General features: G+C 43.1%; 1 protein-coding gene across 2 annotated transcripts in view; it reads right to left on the bottom strand.

Annotated features, from left to right (window-relative positions):
• dna2 (DNA replication helicase/nuclease 2) overlaps window positions 1-18,095 on the bottom strand; it is a 69,133-nt gene that overhangs the window by 43,130 nt on the left and 7,908 nt on the right. Inside the window, exon 4 of one of the 2 annotated variants that reach the window (XM_061233164.1) lies at window positions 210-380. The exons of the other annotated variant lie outside the window; for it this stretch is intronic. Coding sequence (XP_061089148.1) covers window positions 210-380 — 171 coding nt within the window. The remainder of the gene's footprint in view (window positions 1-209; window positions 381-18,095) is intronic. 2 annotated transcript variants of the gene reach the window in all.

Raw genomic sequence — 18,095 nt, 5'->3', positions numbered from 1 at the left:
TTTTCATGAGCTGTAAGCCGTAATGAAGATTTAAACAAAAAAAGGCTTGATATATTTCACTTTACGTGTAATGAAGCTAGAATATGAAAGTTTCACTTTTTGAATGAAATTCAAAAATAACTTTTCCACGATATTCTAATGTTTTGAGATGCACCTGTATATTAAGTGTACACAAATTTTGTACGAACAATGGCAATAATAAAGCTTACCAGCCATCTTTTAAAATGACAAGCTCTGTGGGCATAGCGGTCTTTGAAGCCGTGACAGTCAAATGCTTCTCTGGAAAACTTGGATGACCAGAACACTCCACCCCAAGAACCCAGTATCTGTTGTGAAGTCCAGTGGACAGGATTGCGTGGTCTGGAATGTCTCTTTGTTTCCTAGGGGAGGCAAAATAAAATGACACTGGGGTCCTAGCTTGGACTTGGTAGTCAAGCAAGTAGATTCGTACACAAGTGGGCCTATTATACCTTCTGAAGTACATAGTTTCATTTTGATCAGAAACTGTCCACCTTACCAACTACGTGGTGGAATATTGAACACTTTTTGGGCATTTTCTGGCCGAACCAAATTATGGCATTGTATAATTTTTGAATAAACCTTCTGCCAAAGGCCAGGTCTTTTAAAAAGGGATGGGTTTCATCCATCCCAAGTGGGCACAGCTTTTCTTTTCTTTTTTTATCTCAAAAAATGGCCTGCAGTCTGAATTCTCAAAATTGACAGGCCAGGCCGTAGACTTTGTCCTAAACAGCTATTTTAACCTTAGACTCCAAATAATAGTCTCCCGCATTCAAAATAATTGAAAAATTAAAAACCATAAAGTCTGCCATGAAAACCTGATCATTTAAAATACAAAACACACGTGTATTACATCCAGCAATTAAGCTACTCTGAACTTATCTATGAGTACAGGAATAAATAAGGTTATAATAAAATATTTTACGTTACATTAATGGTATTTGGCAGACGCTCTTATCCAGAGCGACGTACAGTTGATTAGACTAAGCAAGGATCGAACCACCAAGCACCAAGGTCCCAGTCAAGTACCTTTACCACTACGCTACAGGCCGCCCAATCATATTTATTTAATACCAAGTCATTTGTTGGAGAGCAATACATATCAAAGAAAAAACACTTAAGGCAGTCCAAGTATATCCACTAAAAGCCTGCAACCAGCTAGAATAGTTGGTAGTCTACAGACTGTAGGCAGCCATTGATAGAATCATTTAGCCATCATGTTACAGATTACTTGACACTTAACTTTAGAAGGGCAGGAGATGGGACCATGATGGGTCTGAATAAAGAAACGTCACTATTAGGGTGCATCAAAATACACAAGTTCAGCATATTGATCTGTCTGGGTGCTAAAAGTGTTCCATTTCATGTTGTAACAACACATGCAAAATATTTTTGCAATGAGTGGTGATTTAGAGGTGCAACCACACATTAGCTTTTATGGCTAACCAGGCAAGCCATGACAAATCAGGGTTTTCTTTGTCTTTCTCTGGTGCGATCACTTTGTGCTTTGGTTTCAATGTTTTATACATAGTATCTTTACTTGTGCTTCTTCATCCTTGAACAAAGAAAAATATTTCTTTAATAGATGGCATAATATATTAAAATTTCTATAAGAAGAATAAAAGTACATTTCCCCCAAATTGAGCTATAAAAGACAACATTGACAAGAATGGAATTTGCACCAATAAACTGGATGCCAACAGAAGAAGTCTAAGACGCATGACAGCATGTCAAGGTCAGTGATTCTTTGAAAGATCAGATATTTTTACTTTTTTTATGACATAGCATGGCTAACATGTTTATGGAGTATACTTATTAGTTCAACAACTAATCATATTTCAGATCAGCTGTTATTTTTAAGTGACACGAGTAGGCTCTATTAATGGGAAACTGCGTTCACGCCAGTCAACAGGCTAGCTAGCTAGCACTCACTGTGTTAGCTTAGCATAGTAACACACCATTGTAAACAAACCATATAAGTAACTACGTTTCATCACATCACCTTCCTGATCAGTCCTCTGCTGTCTGTCTTCCTCACATTAATCACAGGCAGATCCAGCCTGTAGTTTAACATTAGATTCATGATCCAGCTAGCATAAATGCATAGCTCACGTTACTGCTACAATCATCCCTTCTGTCTCTCCGTGCATTTAATCCAGGAGAACAGAAAAACGAAACCAACATGCTACATGCAACAAAAGCTGATTTTTGGTATTTCGATAGGGCTAACAGATGACAGAAGTGTGCAGCATTAATTAACTCTGAGAAAAATGAAAAACACTTTCGTTTTCTAGATTTTACTTTCTGACCTGAAAATTACGTTTTTGACCACAACAAACAAAGCGTAGAGTGCAAATTTTTTTCACAAGTTTGTGTAACACACATACAGGTCTGTGCTACAACCGTTTCACTGCTACTTTCATACCTGACAACCTCTACTTTGTCTACCAGTAGGTCCTAGTTTGATATAATCCTTTTATGTATTCAAGGTGCATATGAATATATATCATTGTGTTTTTTCATGGTTACACCACTTTACATTTCCAGGCACTCTATTCCCTCAACGCCATCGGCCGCCACTGGATCAAGCTCTCACAAGATGCTGCCCTCGCCGCTAGGCTCCTGGCCCAAGCAGCCGCAGCCTGGTCTTTGGTCTGGGCACCAAAATCACCAATGCAGACGGCATCATCACTGGCGCCAAGCTGCCAAGTGGTCGCCAGATCTTGCGGTGCATGCTGTACAACTGTGACATGCGAATGCATGCCAAGCGACCTGGTTTGAACGGAGCCTTGTCACGGTTTGAAGCGGCTATGGTTGTCCTGGAGCAGGTGCGGTCATTTTACAGCAAGGCCAATATCCCAATGGTGAGCGATCGGCGCGCATGCGATAAGATGGTGGCGCTCGTTGATGCCAACAATAAGCTACGACGCACTCTCACTGGGCCGACCACTGCTCTGGTCTGGGTGCCGGCACCACATCGGTGAGGTGCTCCTCAGCCACATTTTCACTGACCTCAAAGGTAGAGATATCACGCTCACCAGAGGTTACCTTATTCACACGTCTGCGGGACAACTGGAACTTGCTGCTACCTGATCACAGCAGCCCATTGTCCTGCTACAATCCTGGAGACGCCGAACCACTGTTCCTTGGCGAGTTGCGTGCTGAGCTCACCATGTGTGCTGCAGGAGTGCTCGAATACAAGCGAGGTGACTACCGCAAATTTGTGCAGCTGTGTCTTGTGTATTTGGGTGTAGCCTCTGCAGCGCAAACTCCAGGGACCTTCCAACGGCCCGGAGTGTTGCACAAGGCACGATGGATGGCCAAGCTGCTCGACACTCTCAAGCTCATCGCATTGCTTCCCCAGGGCACTATCACCAGGTGCCAAAGATTCGGGCATTTGCCAACTTCATTACTCACATCTACGCAAAATGGTGGCTGACCTGTGACACTGCCATAGATGCCGCATGGAATGATCTCACACTCTACCACTACTTGTGTGCATACAAGTCTGTTGATGAGGGCATTGCAGCCCTCTTCAGCACCAAGGTACCAGTTGGCGAGGGGCGTGCACTTGCAGATGCCATCTTGGAGCACAAGCCAGCAGATCTCCCCATGCGAGCCCCACAACTATGCTATGGCAATGGGTTTGACAAGCCAAGGTTTCCAGCCCTGTTGCCGACCACCAGCTTGTCTGACCTCGCCAACCCAGACTGCTGGTTCGGCATGCACCAGCTGCACATCGATCCAGCATTTCTCTCACTCAATGTAGAGGATAGGCCTACGAGTGTAGCATTCCAGGCGGGTGCAGTGAATGTACGTGCCATCGACGTTGTCAATGACTGTGCTGAGCGTGGTGTCAAACTCATGGCAGACTTTGTGGTAGCAGCCAGGAGTCAGCAGCACCTGCAGAATGTGCTGCAGGCAGTTGAGCATGACCGCTGTAAACAGGCAAATAAATTTTTGTTATTTTCAAAAAATGTTGTCAAAAACAAGTTCTTACATTTTAGAAATTGCCATGTCAGCCTTGATTGATCTGCAGAGGTCGGCACAAGATGAAGGTTTCTTGTGGCCGCATGTCTGTGTCTACAGCACATTTTGGAATATTTTTTGGTTTTGTTCGTTTTTTTGTTTGTTAATTGGGGACTTTTTTTGGGGGGGGGGGGCTGTATCGGAAAAATAAAAACACTGTTAATCTGCAAAAAAAATTGCCTTGTCATGTTGTAAAGGAAATGAAGCTCCGAAAACACCCAAAAAGACAAAATTTCAGAATTTCACATGCTGCGTTGCACCTCTAAATCTCAATGAATTTTTCCAAAACTTTGCAAAAGTCATTTTTATGGGCATTCGAACAAAATGCAACCCCAGACAGTTTGATATGTTGACAATAAATATTTTGCATTGCAATTTGATGCACCCTAGTCACTATGAGACTAGCCGCATTCACATGCAGAATATTTCTTCATTACAAATAATGTTTCAGATTGTAGATTCCAAATGAACCGTTTATCTGCACACTGAATAAATTTGAACCGATTAAGGAGTGCGTTCACATGCCAAGCATTTAATCAGTATGAAATATTTTAACATGCACAGAATGATCTTGGGCAGCTACACAATACACGTTTCTTGCACATCTCCAAATATGCGCATCTCCAAATAGGAGCAATAATGGCATTTCTGCTGTCACTTTTCAGCATCTGCTTCATATAATTATCTAGCAACTAAAGAGAAGGCGAGCGCAAGAGCAGCTTTATAGCAGTCTCCAATAAGTTTATCCTTAAGTGCATTAAACTGAAAATTGTCTGGGTCAAAACCATTACATTTTGGCATTTAGCCCTTCAGCAGTCTTAAAAGTCTTCAAGTGTTTTATCTTTATTTGGTTGATATTTCAGTGGATTGTACCCAATGGTAATTTTTCTGGAATTTTCAGATTTTTTCATGAAGAAAAATGAAATTTCAGGATCTAACAATGAGATATGCAATTACAACTACTTGTATAATGCGGTATATGCTAAGGGTAATGGTTGGTATATTCTGGGGGAGGTATAAAAGAGCCCCATTTCCAGAGAGAGAATTCCAACAATTGTGAACGGAGTCGCTGTGGTTGAGTAACTGGTGTATTGCATTTCGTAGTCTTTGTATATCACCATACAAATGGCGTAATCACTCAAAAGGTGGTATTATCCTGAAAGTTTAAGTTGAACTCCGGTCCTGTCTGCCTAAACAAATTTAAATAACCCTCAGTTAGTCTTTGAAGGTTTACCGGGCTCAAAGTGGCGTTTAGCCAACCCCCAATGGAGATCAAGTCTCCTCCCTGGATAAGAAAGTAAAAACAGTGTCCCGTTGGAAGGGGGCAATCCAGCTGGAGACACTAACTTAACTTGAGTCACTATACACAGAGCAGAGGGGCAAATCAAAGTCACGGTTAGGGTGGGCGAACAGGTGTGCTGAGCACAAATGAGGCACAAGGGTGAACAGCCAAAAGGGCTGGGCAGGAATCAGAGTCGTAAGGGATGCAAGACTTAGGCTGGCCTCCCAGCGTCCGCCAGCAGACCCCTCCAACTCATCCAGAATGCAGCAGCTCGTCTGGTCTTCAACCTTCCCAAATACTCACACGTCACCCCCCTGCTTACTTCCCTCCACTGGCTGCCTGTCATGGCTCGCATCAAATTCAAAACATTGGTGCTAGCCTTCCAAACAGTTAAAGGGTCTTCCCCAGCTTATCTTCAAAAAAATCATCAGACCCTACACCCCTGCCAGGCCTCTTCGTTCAGCCTCCACAGGCCGCTTGGCACCTCCCCCTCTCCGAACCTCCACCTCTGTTCTGGCTCCACGGTGGTGGGACGAACTCCCCGTTGAGGTCAGGACTGTAGAATCTCTCCCCACCTTCAAGCGCAAGCTGAAGACACACCTCTTCAAGCAGCACCTCTCCCCATCCCTCCCTACCTCCCTGTGAACCTTAATTGTTGTCTCTGTGACTTGCTTTGTGTATCGGTATTTTTAGTTGGCTAGGTAAACAGTGTTTGGATAGTTAACTTTGGTCACTTTTGCTCGGTTTGTTTGTTTCTTTGTTCAAAAAAATATATAAATAAATAAATAAATAAAAAAGGGCCCTCGTCCTTATCTTTGTTGTACAGGTAGCAGTTGAAATTGTACTTCCCTCTAGGGTCTTTCAGCGAACTTATCCCTGGTTATGGGTATGCACATTGTTGTACGTCGCTCTGGATAAGAGCGTCTGCCAAATGCCAATAATGTAATGTAAAAGACTCAAAATCCAATCCGCTAACAAATGAAAACGGGCTAGGCAAGAGTCAGAGTCGAACACAAACAAGGCGATGTTAATACACGGTATCAAATAGTAAACAAAGCAAATAGGCCAGGTGAAAGCTAAGGTCAAACAAAAATACGGCCATACACAAGTCAAATTTCAAATCTCAAATCCAAAGTCCAAAGTCACAAAACCAAAGGGTCGCAGACCAGTAGGATTGGCGGCCATTTGGACAAATGAAAGGCCCGGAAGCAGAAATGACCAATTCTGTGGCAGACCAAATTAAACCAGAAGTAAACAAAGATAGTTGTGCATCCAGCAAAGATACAAACGCAAATACAAAAGCTTGCGACAGGTCGTAACAGTATATTATAGAAATAAAGTGGATCAAGAAGGGGGGGAAATGTACAGTACTATGCATCATTCTTAGGCACCCTAGACTTTATTATATATACACGTTTCTTTTTTTTGTGTGTTAGTATAGAAGAACACATTTGAGATTTCCAAATATTCATTTTCCAAAAGATTTAATTTTACAGAGACATTTTTGTTTTTAATTTAAAAAAGTAACATTACTGTAAGCAACTGACTACTTTTTACATAACTTGATCAAGGCTGTCTGGGATCAGAAGCAAGGAGCCAATCAAAGTCTGCAGATATGCTTGGAACAACCTCCCTGCTGACTGTTGAATAGAACTGCAGGACGTGCGAACGTGTGGTAACTTCATTATAAGCAATAGATGAACCGTATGCCTCGTGAAACAAAGGCATCTAAAGTTGCAAAGCAACCTAAAAAGGACTCGATGCCTGAAGACGAAGAACTGGTAGCGATGTCAATATGGCTACACTAAAGCGCTTGCTCGAGAACCACAAGGAGGCTCTTTCCGCAGAATTCAAAATGGCCATCTCCTCCCTTGAGTCTAAAATTGATTATATACAGGTGACCGTAGCTAATCACAGGCAGCACATTACTGCCTTCTAATCTAATCTGTTAGTTAGTCTGTCAGTGAACGGCTGGTGACTTTAGAAGCTACTTGCTCAGACCTAACTGCTAGTCGTGCTAAACTAACTCGGATCTGGAGGCCCGAAGTCGGCGTAACAATATCCGCATCATAGGGTCACCAGAGTCAATCGAAGCCCCGCGCCCAACCAAATTATTTTGCGGCCTACTTCCCTGGCTTTTGGGTGCGGACATTGACTTCCCCCCCTGTATTGGACCGTGCCCACAGGTCACTAATTGCGAAACCGAAGCCGGGAGAGAAGCCAAGGCCCATTATTCGGTTCCACAATTTCCAGACCAAGAGAAAAGTCATTTGTGAGGCCCGGAAGAGGAGATCAGAGCTGCAGTACCAGGGCAAACCTATTGCCTTCTACAAAGACTACACCCCTGACATTAGGGAGCAGCGGGCCCCTTATCGCAAGGTGATGGGGCAACTTTATGGTTGATATAAGTGTGGACTCAGGCCTAGCCTCCAATATCCGGCCCGGCTGATGATCACGGTCGGTACGGGGATAAAGTGTGGCTTGCATTGGTTGATGAAGCTAAGAAATATCTCTTGGCTAACAGCTCTTAGTGCAGTCTGACATGGTCATGGCTACAACACACATGGTATTAGGCTGCCGACCAATTAGCTAAAGATATTGGGCAAGCTAATTTTAGCTAACTGCTACTGCATGTAGTCGGTAACAATGTTGTGTTATGTTTGCTTTAGTTAGTATATCGACGTGGTAAAGCTGACTGTTGAGCTGTTACTATAAAGGGCGCGGAAGAGATGTGACTTAAGGGCCGAGTCCGAATGCTGTTCTTATGTACATAGATTTGGTGTAGGCTACTTAAAAAAAAAAAAATATATATATATATATATATATATATATATATATATATATATATATATATATATATATATATATATATATGCACATGTAGTTCACACCTACCCAATGTGAAGGCCTAGTTATATACATGTTTATTCAATTAATAACCAGACGAAAAAGATAATCCATTATTGTCAATATCACTACTAAGGACTCCTTTTTATGCGGTTACCCCTTTTTATTTTTATTTTTTAAACACTATGGGGTCAATGCTATTGTTGATATTTTAATGTATAGTCTTAATTGTACATAGGTATTGTAATTTTTTACATCCCCTGGCTAGGCCTGGTAATAGTTAAGTGGCCGAGCCCAAATTTCTGCTGTCATCCCTTGGCAGTGGGTGTTATCTCAGGTTGTTTCTGGGTGTTATGACCTTGTGAATGTTTATGTTTTTTCATTTTAAATGTTTGAGAGTTGATATGACTACCTTGAAGCTGCATGTCGGAACTATTCTATGGTTGTGAATCTCCCTTTTGCGAATTGGCTTTGGCATGACCAAATATAATTATTTGTCTGACATGACATTGAATGATAACCTGTGAATTGGTTGTATTGTAATCGGAGGGGTGCCGGAGCACTACGGCCTCGGGGCTCTGACGTGTAGCTTTTGGCTTGATTTTTGGCCTGATTTGAGACTCTCTAAATCTCACTGGGACCATAGTTATTGCGCTATGGTTTGAGACAAATTTATAACTAAGTTCACTGAAGTTTTGCCTTGTGTTATACACCCCAATGCTGGGACTTGCTGGGGAGATATGGGTTTTTTTGTTTTTTTTTAACGGGAGTGGTTGACCGGGAATAGGCGAGGATTGACATCCAGGTGACAGATAAGTTTGTTGTTGTCCTTCGACTTGGCATCGGAGACGGGTGCTTTGCCCAACGGGCAGTGGGCAAAGGCGGGAATCCGGGCATGCTGATCCTCAGCGTCGCAGATTGGTTCTGGGAAGGTGGAACATCACCTCTCTGGTGGGGAAGGAACCGGAGCTAGCGCGGGAGGCGGAGCAGTACCAACTAGATATAGTTGGCCTCACCTCCACGCACAGCACTGGTTCCAGAACCAAACTCCTGGAGAGGGGTTGGACTCTGTTCTTTACTGGAGTTACTCAGGGTGAGACGCGCCGGGCAGCATCCTGGAAAGGGTGCCGCCCGGAGACTCCATAGTTCTGCTGGGCGACTTCAACGCTCACGTAGGCAATGACGGAGAAACCTGGAAGGGGGTGATTGGGAGGAATGGCCTGCCTGATCTTAACCTGAGCAATGTCTTGTTATTGGACTTCTGTGCTGGTCATGGATTGTCCATAACGAACACCATGTTCAAGCATAGGGTAGCTCATAAGTGTACTTGGTACCAGAGCACCTTAGGCCAAAGATCGATGATTGACTTTGTGGTCGTATCATCAGACCTGCGGCCGTATGTCTTGGACACTCAGGTGAAGAGAGGAGCAGAGCTGTCAACTGACCACCACCTGGTGGTGAGTTGGAAAGTGGCTGGGGAGGCGGCTGGACAGACTCGGCAAACCCAAAAGTGTAGTGAGGGTGAACTGGGAACGTCTGGCGGAGGCCCCTGTCCGCAAGGTCTTCAACTCCCACCTCCGGAGGAACTTCTCGCACATCCTGGGGGAGGCTGGGGACATGGAGTGGGCCATGTTCAAAGCCTCCATTGAAGAGGCGGCAAGCAGGAGCTGTGGCCAGAAGGTCATCGGTGCCTGTCGGGGCGGAAACCCAAGAACCCACTGGTGAACACCAGCGGTGGGGGGGGAGGCCGTCAAACTGAAGGAGGCCTTTCGGGCTTGGCTGGCCAGGGGGTCCCCTGAAGCAGCAGACAGGTACCAGGTGGCCAGAAGGGCTGCGGCTTCGGCAGTCACTGAAGCGAAAACCCGGGTATGGGAGGAGTTCGGGGAGGCTATGGAGAAGGACTTTTGGTTGGCCTCGAGGAAGTTCTGGCAGACCATCCGACGATTCAGAAAGAGAAAGCAGAGCCTCCTCAGCCTCCCCGGGAAAGTTTACTCTAGGGTGCTGGAAAGGAGGCTCCGACCAACAGTCGAAACTCAGATTCAGGAGGAGCAATGTGGCTTCCGTCCTGGTCGTGGAACAGTAGACCAGCTCTTTACCTTGGTGGGATGCTGGCGGGGTCATGGGAGTTTGCCCATCCAGTCTACATGTGCTACATGTGCTTTGTGGACTTGGAGAAGGCTTTCGACCGTGTCCCCCGGGGAACCCTGTAGGGGGTACTGCGGGAGTATGGGGTACTAGGGCCGTTGTTACAAGCCATCTGGTCCCTGTATAACCAAAGTGAGAGCTGTGTCCGCAACCTCGGCACAAAGTCAAGCACGTTTCCAGTGGGTGTGGGACTCTGCCAAGGTTGGCCCTTGTCACCGGTCCTGTTTGTGATATTCATGCACAGAATCTCAAGGCGCAGCCGAGGTGAAGAGTGTCCGGTTTGGTGACCTCAGAATTGCGTCTGCTTTTTGCGGACAACGTGGTTCTGCTGGCTTCATCGGACCGTGACCTTCAGCACGCACTGGAGCGGTTTGCAGCAGAGTGTGAAGCGGCCGGGTGAGAGTGAGCACCTCCAAGTCCGAGGCCATGGTTCTCTGCCGGAAAACGGTGGATTGCTCCCTCCAGGTTGGGAACAAGCCATTGCCCCAAGTGAAGGAGTTCAAGTATCTCGAGTGAGGGTAGAAGGGAGCGTGAGATCAACAGGCGGATCGGTGCAGCATCAGCAGTAATGCGGGTGTTGCACCGGACCGTCGTGGTGAAGACGGAGCTGAGCCGGAAGGCAAAGCTCTCGATTTACCGGTCGATCTACGTCCCAACCCTCACCTATGGTCACCTATGGCTTTGGGTAGATCGCGTATACAAGCGGCCAAAATGAGTTTCCTCCGTAGGGTGGCTGGGCTCAGCCTTAGAGATAGGGTGAGGAGCTCAGACATCCGGAGGGAGCTCGGAGTAGAGCCGCTGCTCCTTCGCGTCGAAAGGAGCCAACTGAGGTGGTTTGGGCATCTGATCAGGATGCCTCCTGGGACAGATCAGGCATTTCGTGAAAAATCTATTTCTGCACTTTCCTGGCCGCCCCCCGGATTCTATTATTGACTCCATTTTAACACTTAATACTAATCTAAAGGGGCTCACTTGAATTATATATTATGATCATGTTTTCAGGATAAACACAGCTTGTTTGGACTCACTAAGGGCTGTCTGGGACCGGGACCTCAGGATCACCATTTCAGATGAGCAGTGGGGGCAGGTTCTGAATCTGGCTCATTCCTCTTCTATATGTGCAAGGCACAACTTGCTGCAGTGCAAGATCCTCCATAGAGTCCATTACACTAATGCAAGGTTAGCCAGGATATATCGAGACAGATCTGATGCATGCAACAGATGTAAACAATCTCCTGCTGATTACATAGACATGCTTTGGTCGTGTCCCCGATTATCTGAGTTCTGGACAGCTATATTTGACACACTTAGTAGGATCTTAGGAGTGACATTGGACGCTGTCCCTCTTACAGCTCTTTTTGGAATTCCTTCCACAACCAACACATCCTTTGCCACAAAAAAGGTTATTGCATTCACTGCTCTACTCGCCAGGAGGCTTATCCTTCTGAAGTGGATACATCCCTCCCCAACCACTCATAATAGATTGATTTATGAGATACTCCAGTGTATTAGGCTCGAGATTAGGTTCTCTCTAAGGGGTTCCCTAAAGACCTTCCATAAAATCTGGCACCCTGTTTTAGAATATATCGACACCCTGTTTATTGATGAAGAAACTGACAAATGAATAGCTGACCTGAAGAGATTCCCTTTTTTTTTTTTTTACGTGTGACAGGTTGCACCTGAACCGAAGGGGAATTAATATAACATAGAGGAGGGTATAAACTTATTTGGAAAGTGTTGAAGTTTGATCAAAATGCTTTTATTGAAACTATGAATGTTTAGAATAATGACGTTTGATGTATGCACAGTTGTAATGCTTTTATTACAAGTGTGTGACATATTGAGCTGTAAAAGAGCTCAAGAATCAGGTGTTTAAAAGGCCATGACGCTGGTTTCTGATTGCGGGCCTAGTAGCGTGCGTCTTCACAAGGGAAATGTTTTTGTTTGGCAGCCTGATGGGGGCATAAGACAGCTCAGCTGTCATAGCGACAGAAAATATTAAGGCGGGTTAAGAGACAATGTGATGTTGTATGACAGATGATTGGTTAGCTATATTGCATAAAGGCTAGGACACTTCCTACCGTTACTTTGGAATTCTCTGGTTTCTTGAAGCTTTTTGCATGGAGCACAGATTCCCCAGATTAACCAGTTTTATTTTAAACTAAAGATTTGTAGTTAAATATAAATATTTAAATAATTCTTTTTAATATGTATTTTTATATAAAAACAAGATTGTCAGGGAGGTTAGTAATGATTTTACTTTCCTGCCAATACAGGTCTCAGTACAATTTGAAATATTTGTATGTAACAGTAAACTTGCATTTTATATTCCAATGCATTTTATATAGGGTGGGACAATCGTGGTGGTGAGATTAACGTGTCCATTTTTCGTTGAAAGCGGGGAATCTTCGCTTTCAATATCAGATGGACAAATAGCCAAATAATAATGTATTGCTTTATTTATTATTATGTAGATACCGCATAGTGGAAAGCGAAGTTCAGTTTACTTTTAGTTTTACTGTTAGTTTGAATTTGCGTGTCAACGAATAAACACGCAAAGGGGGGGGTTGGCCAAAGCCTTTCGGGTTCTAGTCAATGTGCAGTAGCAGTAAAAAAGGCCAAAAGGATGCTAGGATACATAGACATTATACAATACTCTCGTTAGACCACACTTGGAGTACTGTGTGCAGTTCTGGGGACTGCACTATAAGAAAGATATAGAGGCACTGGAAAAGGTTTAGAGAAGGGCAACCCGATTGATTCCATGTAATAAAAAAAGGATAGACTTATCTCTTTAAGCTTAGTAAAAGGAGGCTAATTTAAATTCATTAAAGGGATTAACAAAGTGAATTATAGGGGATTCTTCAGGTTGAGTTCGGTTAGCAGAACGAGAGGGCACAAAATTCCAAATAGATATTAGGAAGTATTTTTTTCCACACAGGTAGTGGTCAATGTATGGAACAGCTTGCCAGAACATGTAGTGGAGGCAGAAACACTGGGGGCTTTCAAGACCAGGCTTGACACGGTGTTTTATTCTATTAAGGTTTTAGCCAAACTAGGCAGTAGGTACACTTGGGGGTACGAAAAGGCAAGCATTGCTGGGCTGAATGGCCACTGCCAACTGCACTGTCACACACACTAGCTTCATGTATCAATGTAACGTTAATTATGTGCTCTCTTCGGAGAGAGGAAAGTGCCTACTGCCGCCCTCTGCGCTGACAACTTATTTCACCTGTAACGTAGTCACCTAATCACAAACAGCGGTGAGTTTGTTGTATTTTCTGTGGCCTATTTCACATATTACTAAGTTACATTAACTTCTTTCACTGTTTACCCGGTTAGAAAACTACCCTCAACAGTAGAATAGTGGTAACGTTAGAAGAAAGTAAACCATATTAATCAATCCTTAAGGTTCTCGTTCTTTATATTATTTACTAGGGACAGCGCATATTAATCAACATTTTCTGTTTCCACATCAATGTAAATGTGCCATGCGAATGAGCTCATTTTCATCTGTAGTCCCCAACCTGCATGTATTTGGACTATTTTGGTTAGCTAGTACTATCCTATAGTGCCATCCATTTCATAGCCTAATAGCTAGCTAAGTTTACAATTGGCTACTCTGATACATTCTTGAACAGCTGGCTGACTTTAGGTAAAATGATCCTAATTAACATTGATTTTAATAGGAATATAGCCTCCCGGGCACCATGTGCAACAAAACGTCAATTCCCCAATTTCCCCACACAAGACCCAGACAGCATACAATAACGGGCTGCCTAAAGAAATTATAGGGGACTTGCCTAACGTTAACTGTAAGATATAGATATCCTTGAACTATTCATTAATTCTTAAGATCAGATTTTGTGAGCTCGGAAATCTGTTAACGTATGAGACTTCAGGTGCAGAACATCAGTCATAACGTTAGTGCTCTAGTAAACACACCCATTAAGCTCACCAAAATCTATGTTGACACATTTTTTATATATAAATAATTGGTTTCAGCAGGAGAAGTGATGTTAAAATGAAAGATTAATCTCTCATATGAAGATATATTACTACATTTAATTGCTTTTATTATTTTAAATAAAGATATATCCATGAAAATGTGAAAAGTCTGGTCCGAGTTTAATGTTGTCCCATTTAAGCTCACCCATGTTTCAAATAAGCTCACGCCATTATATTTTGTCAAATTAATTTTAATGATTTAAAAAACACACATAATACATTTCCTTAAAATTCAATTAACCATTCATGTGGCACACACCAAAACATAAACATTTCCTCCAACAGTAAACATTTTAGGCTAAGTTAATTAACAGAACAGCGCGTTGTCTGACACAGTCTTGACTATAGTTGCAATTAACTGAGCCTATTTGATTGCTTTCAGCTTGTTTCGGAAGTGACACTCAACCTCTTCGTGATTCCTCAATAGGAAGGGTCCAGCACCCTCCAGCTCTGCTTTGCAGAGGAAGAATTTCTGCTCAACATCTTCAATTTTGTCCCTCTGAGGAAGGACATAGCTGTTGCCTGGCCCTCTGTTTAGAAATTTCATCAGATGCCCTTCTCCCTCAGTGGGTGTGGACTCATTAATGGTTCTTCCAATGTAGTATGCTGCAGGTGATGTAAACATTACAGCATAGTATACATCTTTCTTGATGGTGAAGGATGGGTCACCCTGCAATTTTGCGTGCTCAGTTGGTTCAACCGGCTTTGGTTTCTGTGCCATGTTTGTTCCTCAGTTTTGGTTTCTGTGCTGTCTTCTTTACTTTTTTGCCCTCTTTAGATTGTTTTGCCATTCTCTTCCTTTCATTCTCAGCAAGCCTGGCCATGGCTTCAGGTGATGTCAGGGATACTTAAGTGTGGTGATTCATTGCTTGTTAGCGTTTATCTTTTTGTGTGGTGTGATACGCTTTAAAAAAAGTCCTTAATGCTAGATCTATCCTTGCTAGTGGCAGATGAGTTTGCGTCTGCAGATGTTGATGGCTGGGGTGCTGGCATATTCTGATCCAAGGGACTGGCAACTTTGATGCTCGTTATGCTCAGAATGTTGGACCCAGGGAGAGTTTCACACTCAGAATGATCTGTGACATGGATTCCTCTCTACTTGGTATCTGCAAGAATGTTGGCAGGGATTCTGTGGGTTGAGACACAACTGAACTCAGTTGCAGACTGTGAGGTCTACTCTGCTCTGACATGGCTTCGGGTAGGGGTGGTTGTGCAAGTGAATCAGCACTACCAGCAGCTGATTCAGCATATGGCGTATAACTCTCTGTGACCACCCTACTCATTCGATCAGGGTTCCATGGATAAATCCCGGTGCTCTCAAATCCACTTTTCAGGTTCTCGGGTTTCAAAGATGTCCCCAAGACATCACTGAGTTTGGAAGGGAAATCTTCCTTCCTGATCTTGTCCCTAGAAACTCTTGAATGACACCGCAGCTTCTTTCTCCACTGCCTCTTGACAACCCCAAACACTGCTGGCTGAAGTATGTGGGTGAGGTGAGAGGGGAGTCGCAGGAGCTTGACATTGTTTTCCTCTGCCATTTTAGCCATTTTCAGAGAAATGTGGGACGAGTGGGCATCGAAAATGAGGATTCGGGGTGAGCTCACATCAGACAATTTAGCAGACTCTGACAAGAAGAGGTTTTGGAAGTAGTCCTCAAACAGGGCTCTCTCCATCCACCCATGGTGAGACACCCCGTACCTGGCAGATTTTGCACCATTCTCACACCAGGTGCTGTAAAGGTGTTTTCCCTTGTAGACTACATAGGGCGGTAGGGCCTGCCCTGCAGCATTCCCTGTAATGCACACAGTGATTTGCTCTCTCCCACTTCCCCCGGTGTTTTGATAGATGTATTCTGAACCCCTTGCAGCTAGGACCTTCTCAGAGGTGGGGTCAGTTATGAAGCCTGTTTCATCAACATTGTATATGTTTTGTGGTTTGTCATGCACACTTGCGTCGTCCATTGACTTTTTGAGCACTTGGTTGAACCAGTGGTTGAGTATTGATGAGTCAGCAGTTGCTGTGGCTCTTGCTTCCGGAAACTTCTCAGACTTTCTGACTGTGAGCTCTGGGTGGGCTCACATAAACCTCTCATACCACCTCCGTCCTGGCCTCCCATTTGTGAAAGGGGTCCGGAGGTCATTGGTCTTGACATATTCCTCGATGAGATCTAAAAGATCACACTTTGTGAACCCCCAACCCCACTGGCAAAGGATCTGCAAAGGGAAAACCAAAAAAGATGGGGAAAAGATTATTACTTATTGCATTGGTTTGTCCAGCAAACAGACTAATTTCCTTACACACAGCCTAACAATTCCTTTTCTCATATTCCTGCTGACCTTTATGATTCAACTTTTCTTTCTACAACCTACCTGAAGACAGTCTGATATTTCCCTCTCTGTCTCTGTGCTAAGGTAGGTCTTCTGGCCCTGATGTGCCTCAACCGTGATACGCTGATTGACTCTCCGGCTCAACGCCATCCTGTCCAGTCCAAACCTCTTTGACAGAGTACTCATGTTTGCAAATGTACCCTGTCTGTAGTATAGGCGGCATGCCTCTAACATCTGTGGGCATGAGATGTAATTTCTCCTGGTTTTACTCATCTTAAAGCTGTGAAAATAATACATCCATGCTCCTTTTAATATTAACTTTATATGATTCCAATCAAAACATGATTATATTCTGTTTACACACATTTTACATACACATGCTATGTAAGTGAGCTTAAAGGGAGCGTGCTGAGCTTAATTGGGGCAGCAGCAATTTTAGTTAAAGTAATTATATAAATTTCTATGTATTATATATTTGGAAACTAATTTACTGGGCTATAAATAACAACTGTAGATTACAATTCTATGAACAATCATTGGTGATCATATGTAATCAATAATACCTATTTTAATTTACATCACACTCAAACACGCTTTAAGCTCACCTGAAAATGTTTGAACTAAAACTAAAGATACATACAACTTTTCAAGATTAATATATGGTTAATTTATAGCAAAATGTATTTGAAAATGCAATCCATTGACACTTGTGATTTAATATTGGTGTAGCACCCTATCTTATGTGGCTAACATGTTAAGTGGGTACTGTAGTGCATTCGCTAGCTGACTAAAACAATCTTTTGATTTAACTGTAAACTATTCACAAAATCACAGTTTTTAGTTGTACTATGCATAGTTATAAACATTAATCTCTTAATTTTATAATAAGTATTGAGATACTTACCCAAGAAGAAACAGCAAAAAGGTGAAAAATTGGTTTTTTTTGGGGCTCCTCTTCACATGGAAGTTTTTTCACAACTTTCAAAATGCAACCAGGAAGTGTCAGCACATGGGGAGTCATATCTTAAAGACATATCTCATTGGCTTAGAATTAAAAGTGGTATGCAAATAACAAGTGTATGCATTGGTAGAGAAGTCAAGTAGCAGAACGTTAGAATTTTTTATTTTTTTATTTTAGGTCAAACATGGTAGTGAGCTTAATGGGTCCATGAGCTTAATAGGTGCATTTCATCAGCTTTAGTAACCGGTTACCATGCCATTTTTTTGAACGGTTAACCGATACTGCTTATGACCACTAGGGGTTGTATTTATTTATTTTTACGGAATTAGAGAAATTTAATTGCATTTTCAAATTTATTTTGGGCCATCTCAGTAGTTAAATGTCAACATTGTAAGTCCGATAATGGTAAGTCAGCCTAATTGCCAAATTAAATATTTACATGTACATTGACATTGTGCAGTGTAACCTCACAGTTGCA

The sequence above is a fragment of the Conger conger genome, chromosome 2 (genome assembly GCF_963514075.1).
Source record: "Conger conger chromosome 2, fConCon1.1, whole genome shotgun sequence".
Classification (NCBI taxonomy): Eukaryota; Metazoa; Chordata; class Actinopteri; order Anguilliformes; family Congridae; genus Conger; species Conger conger.
This window is presented reverse-complemented; position numbering and strand designations above follow the sequence as displayed.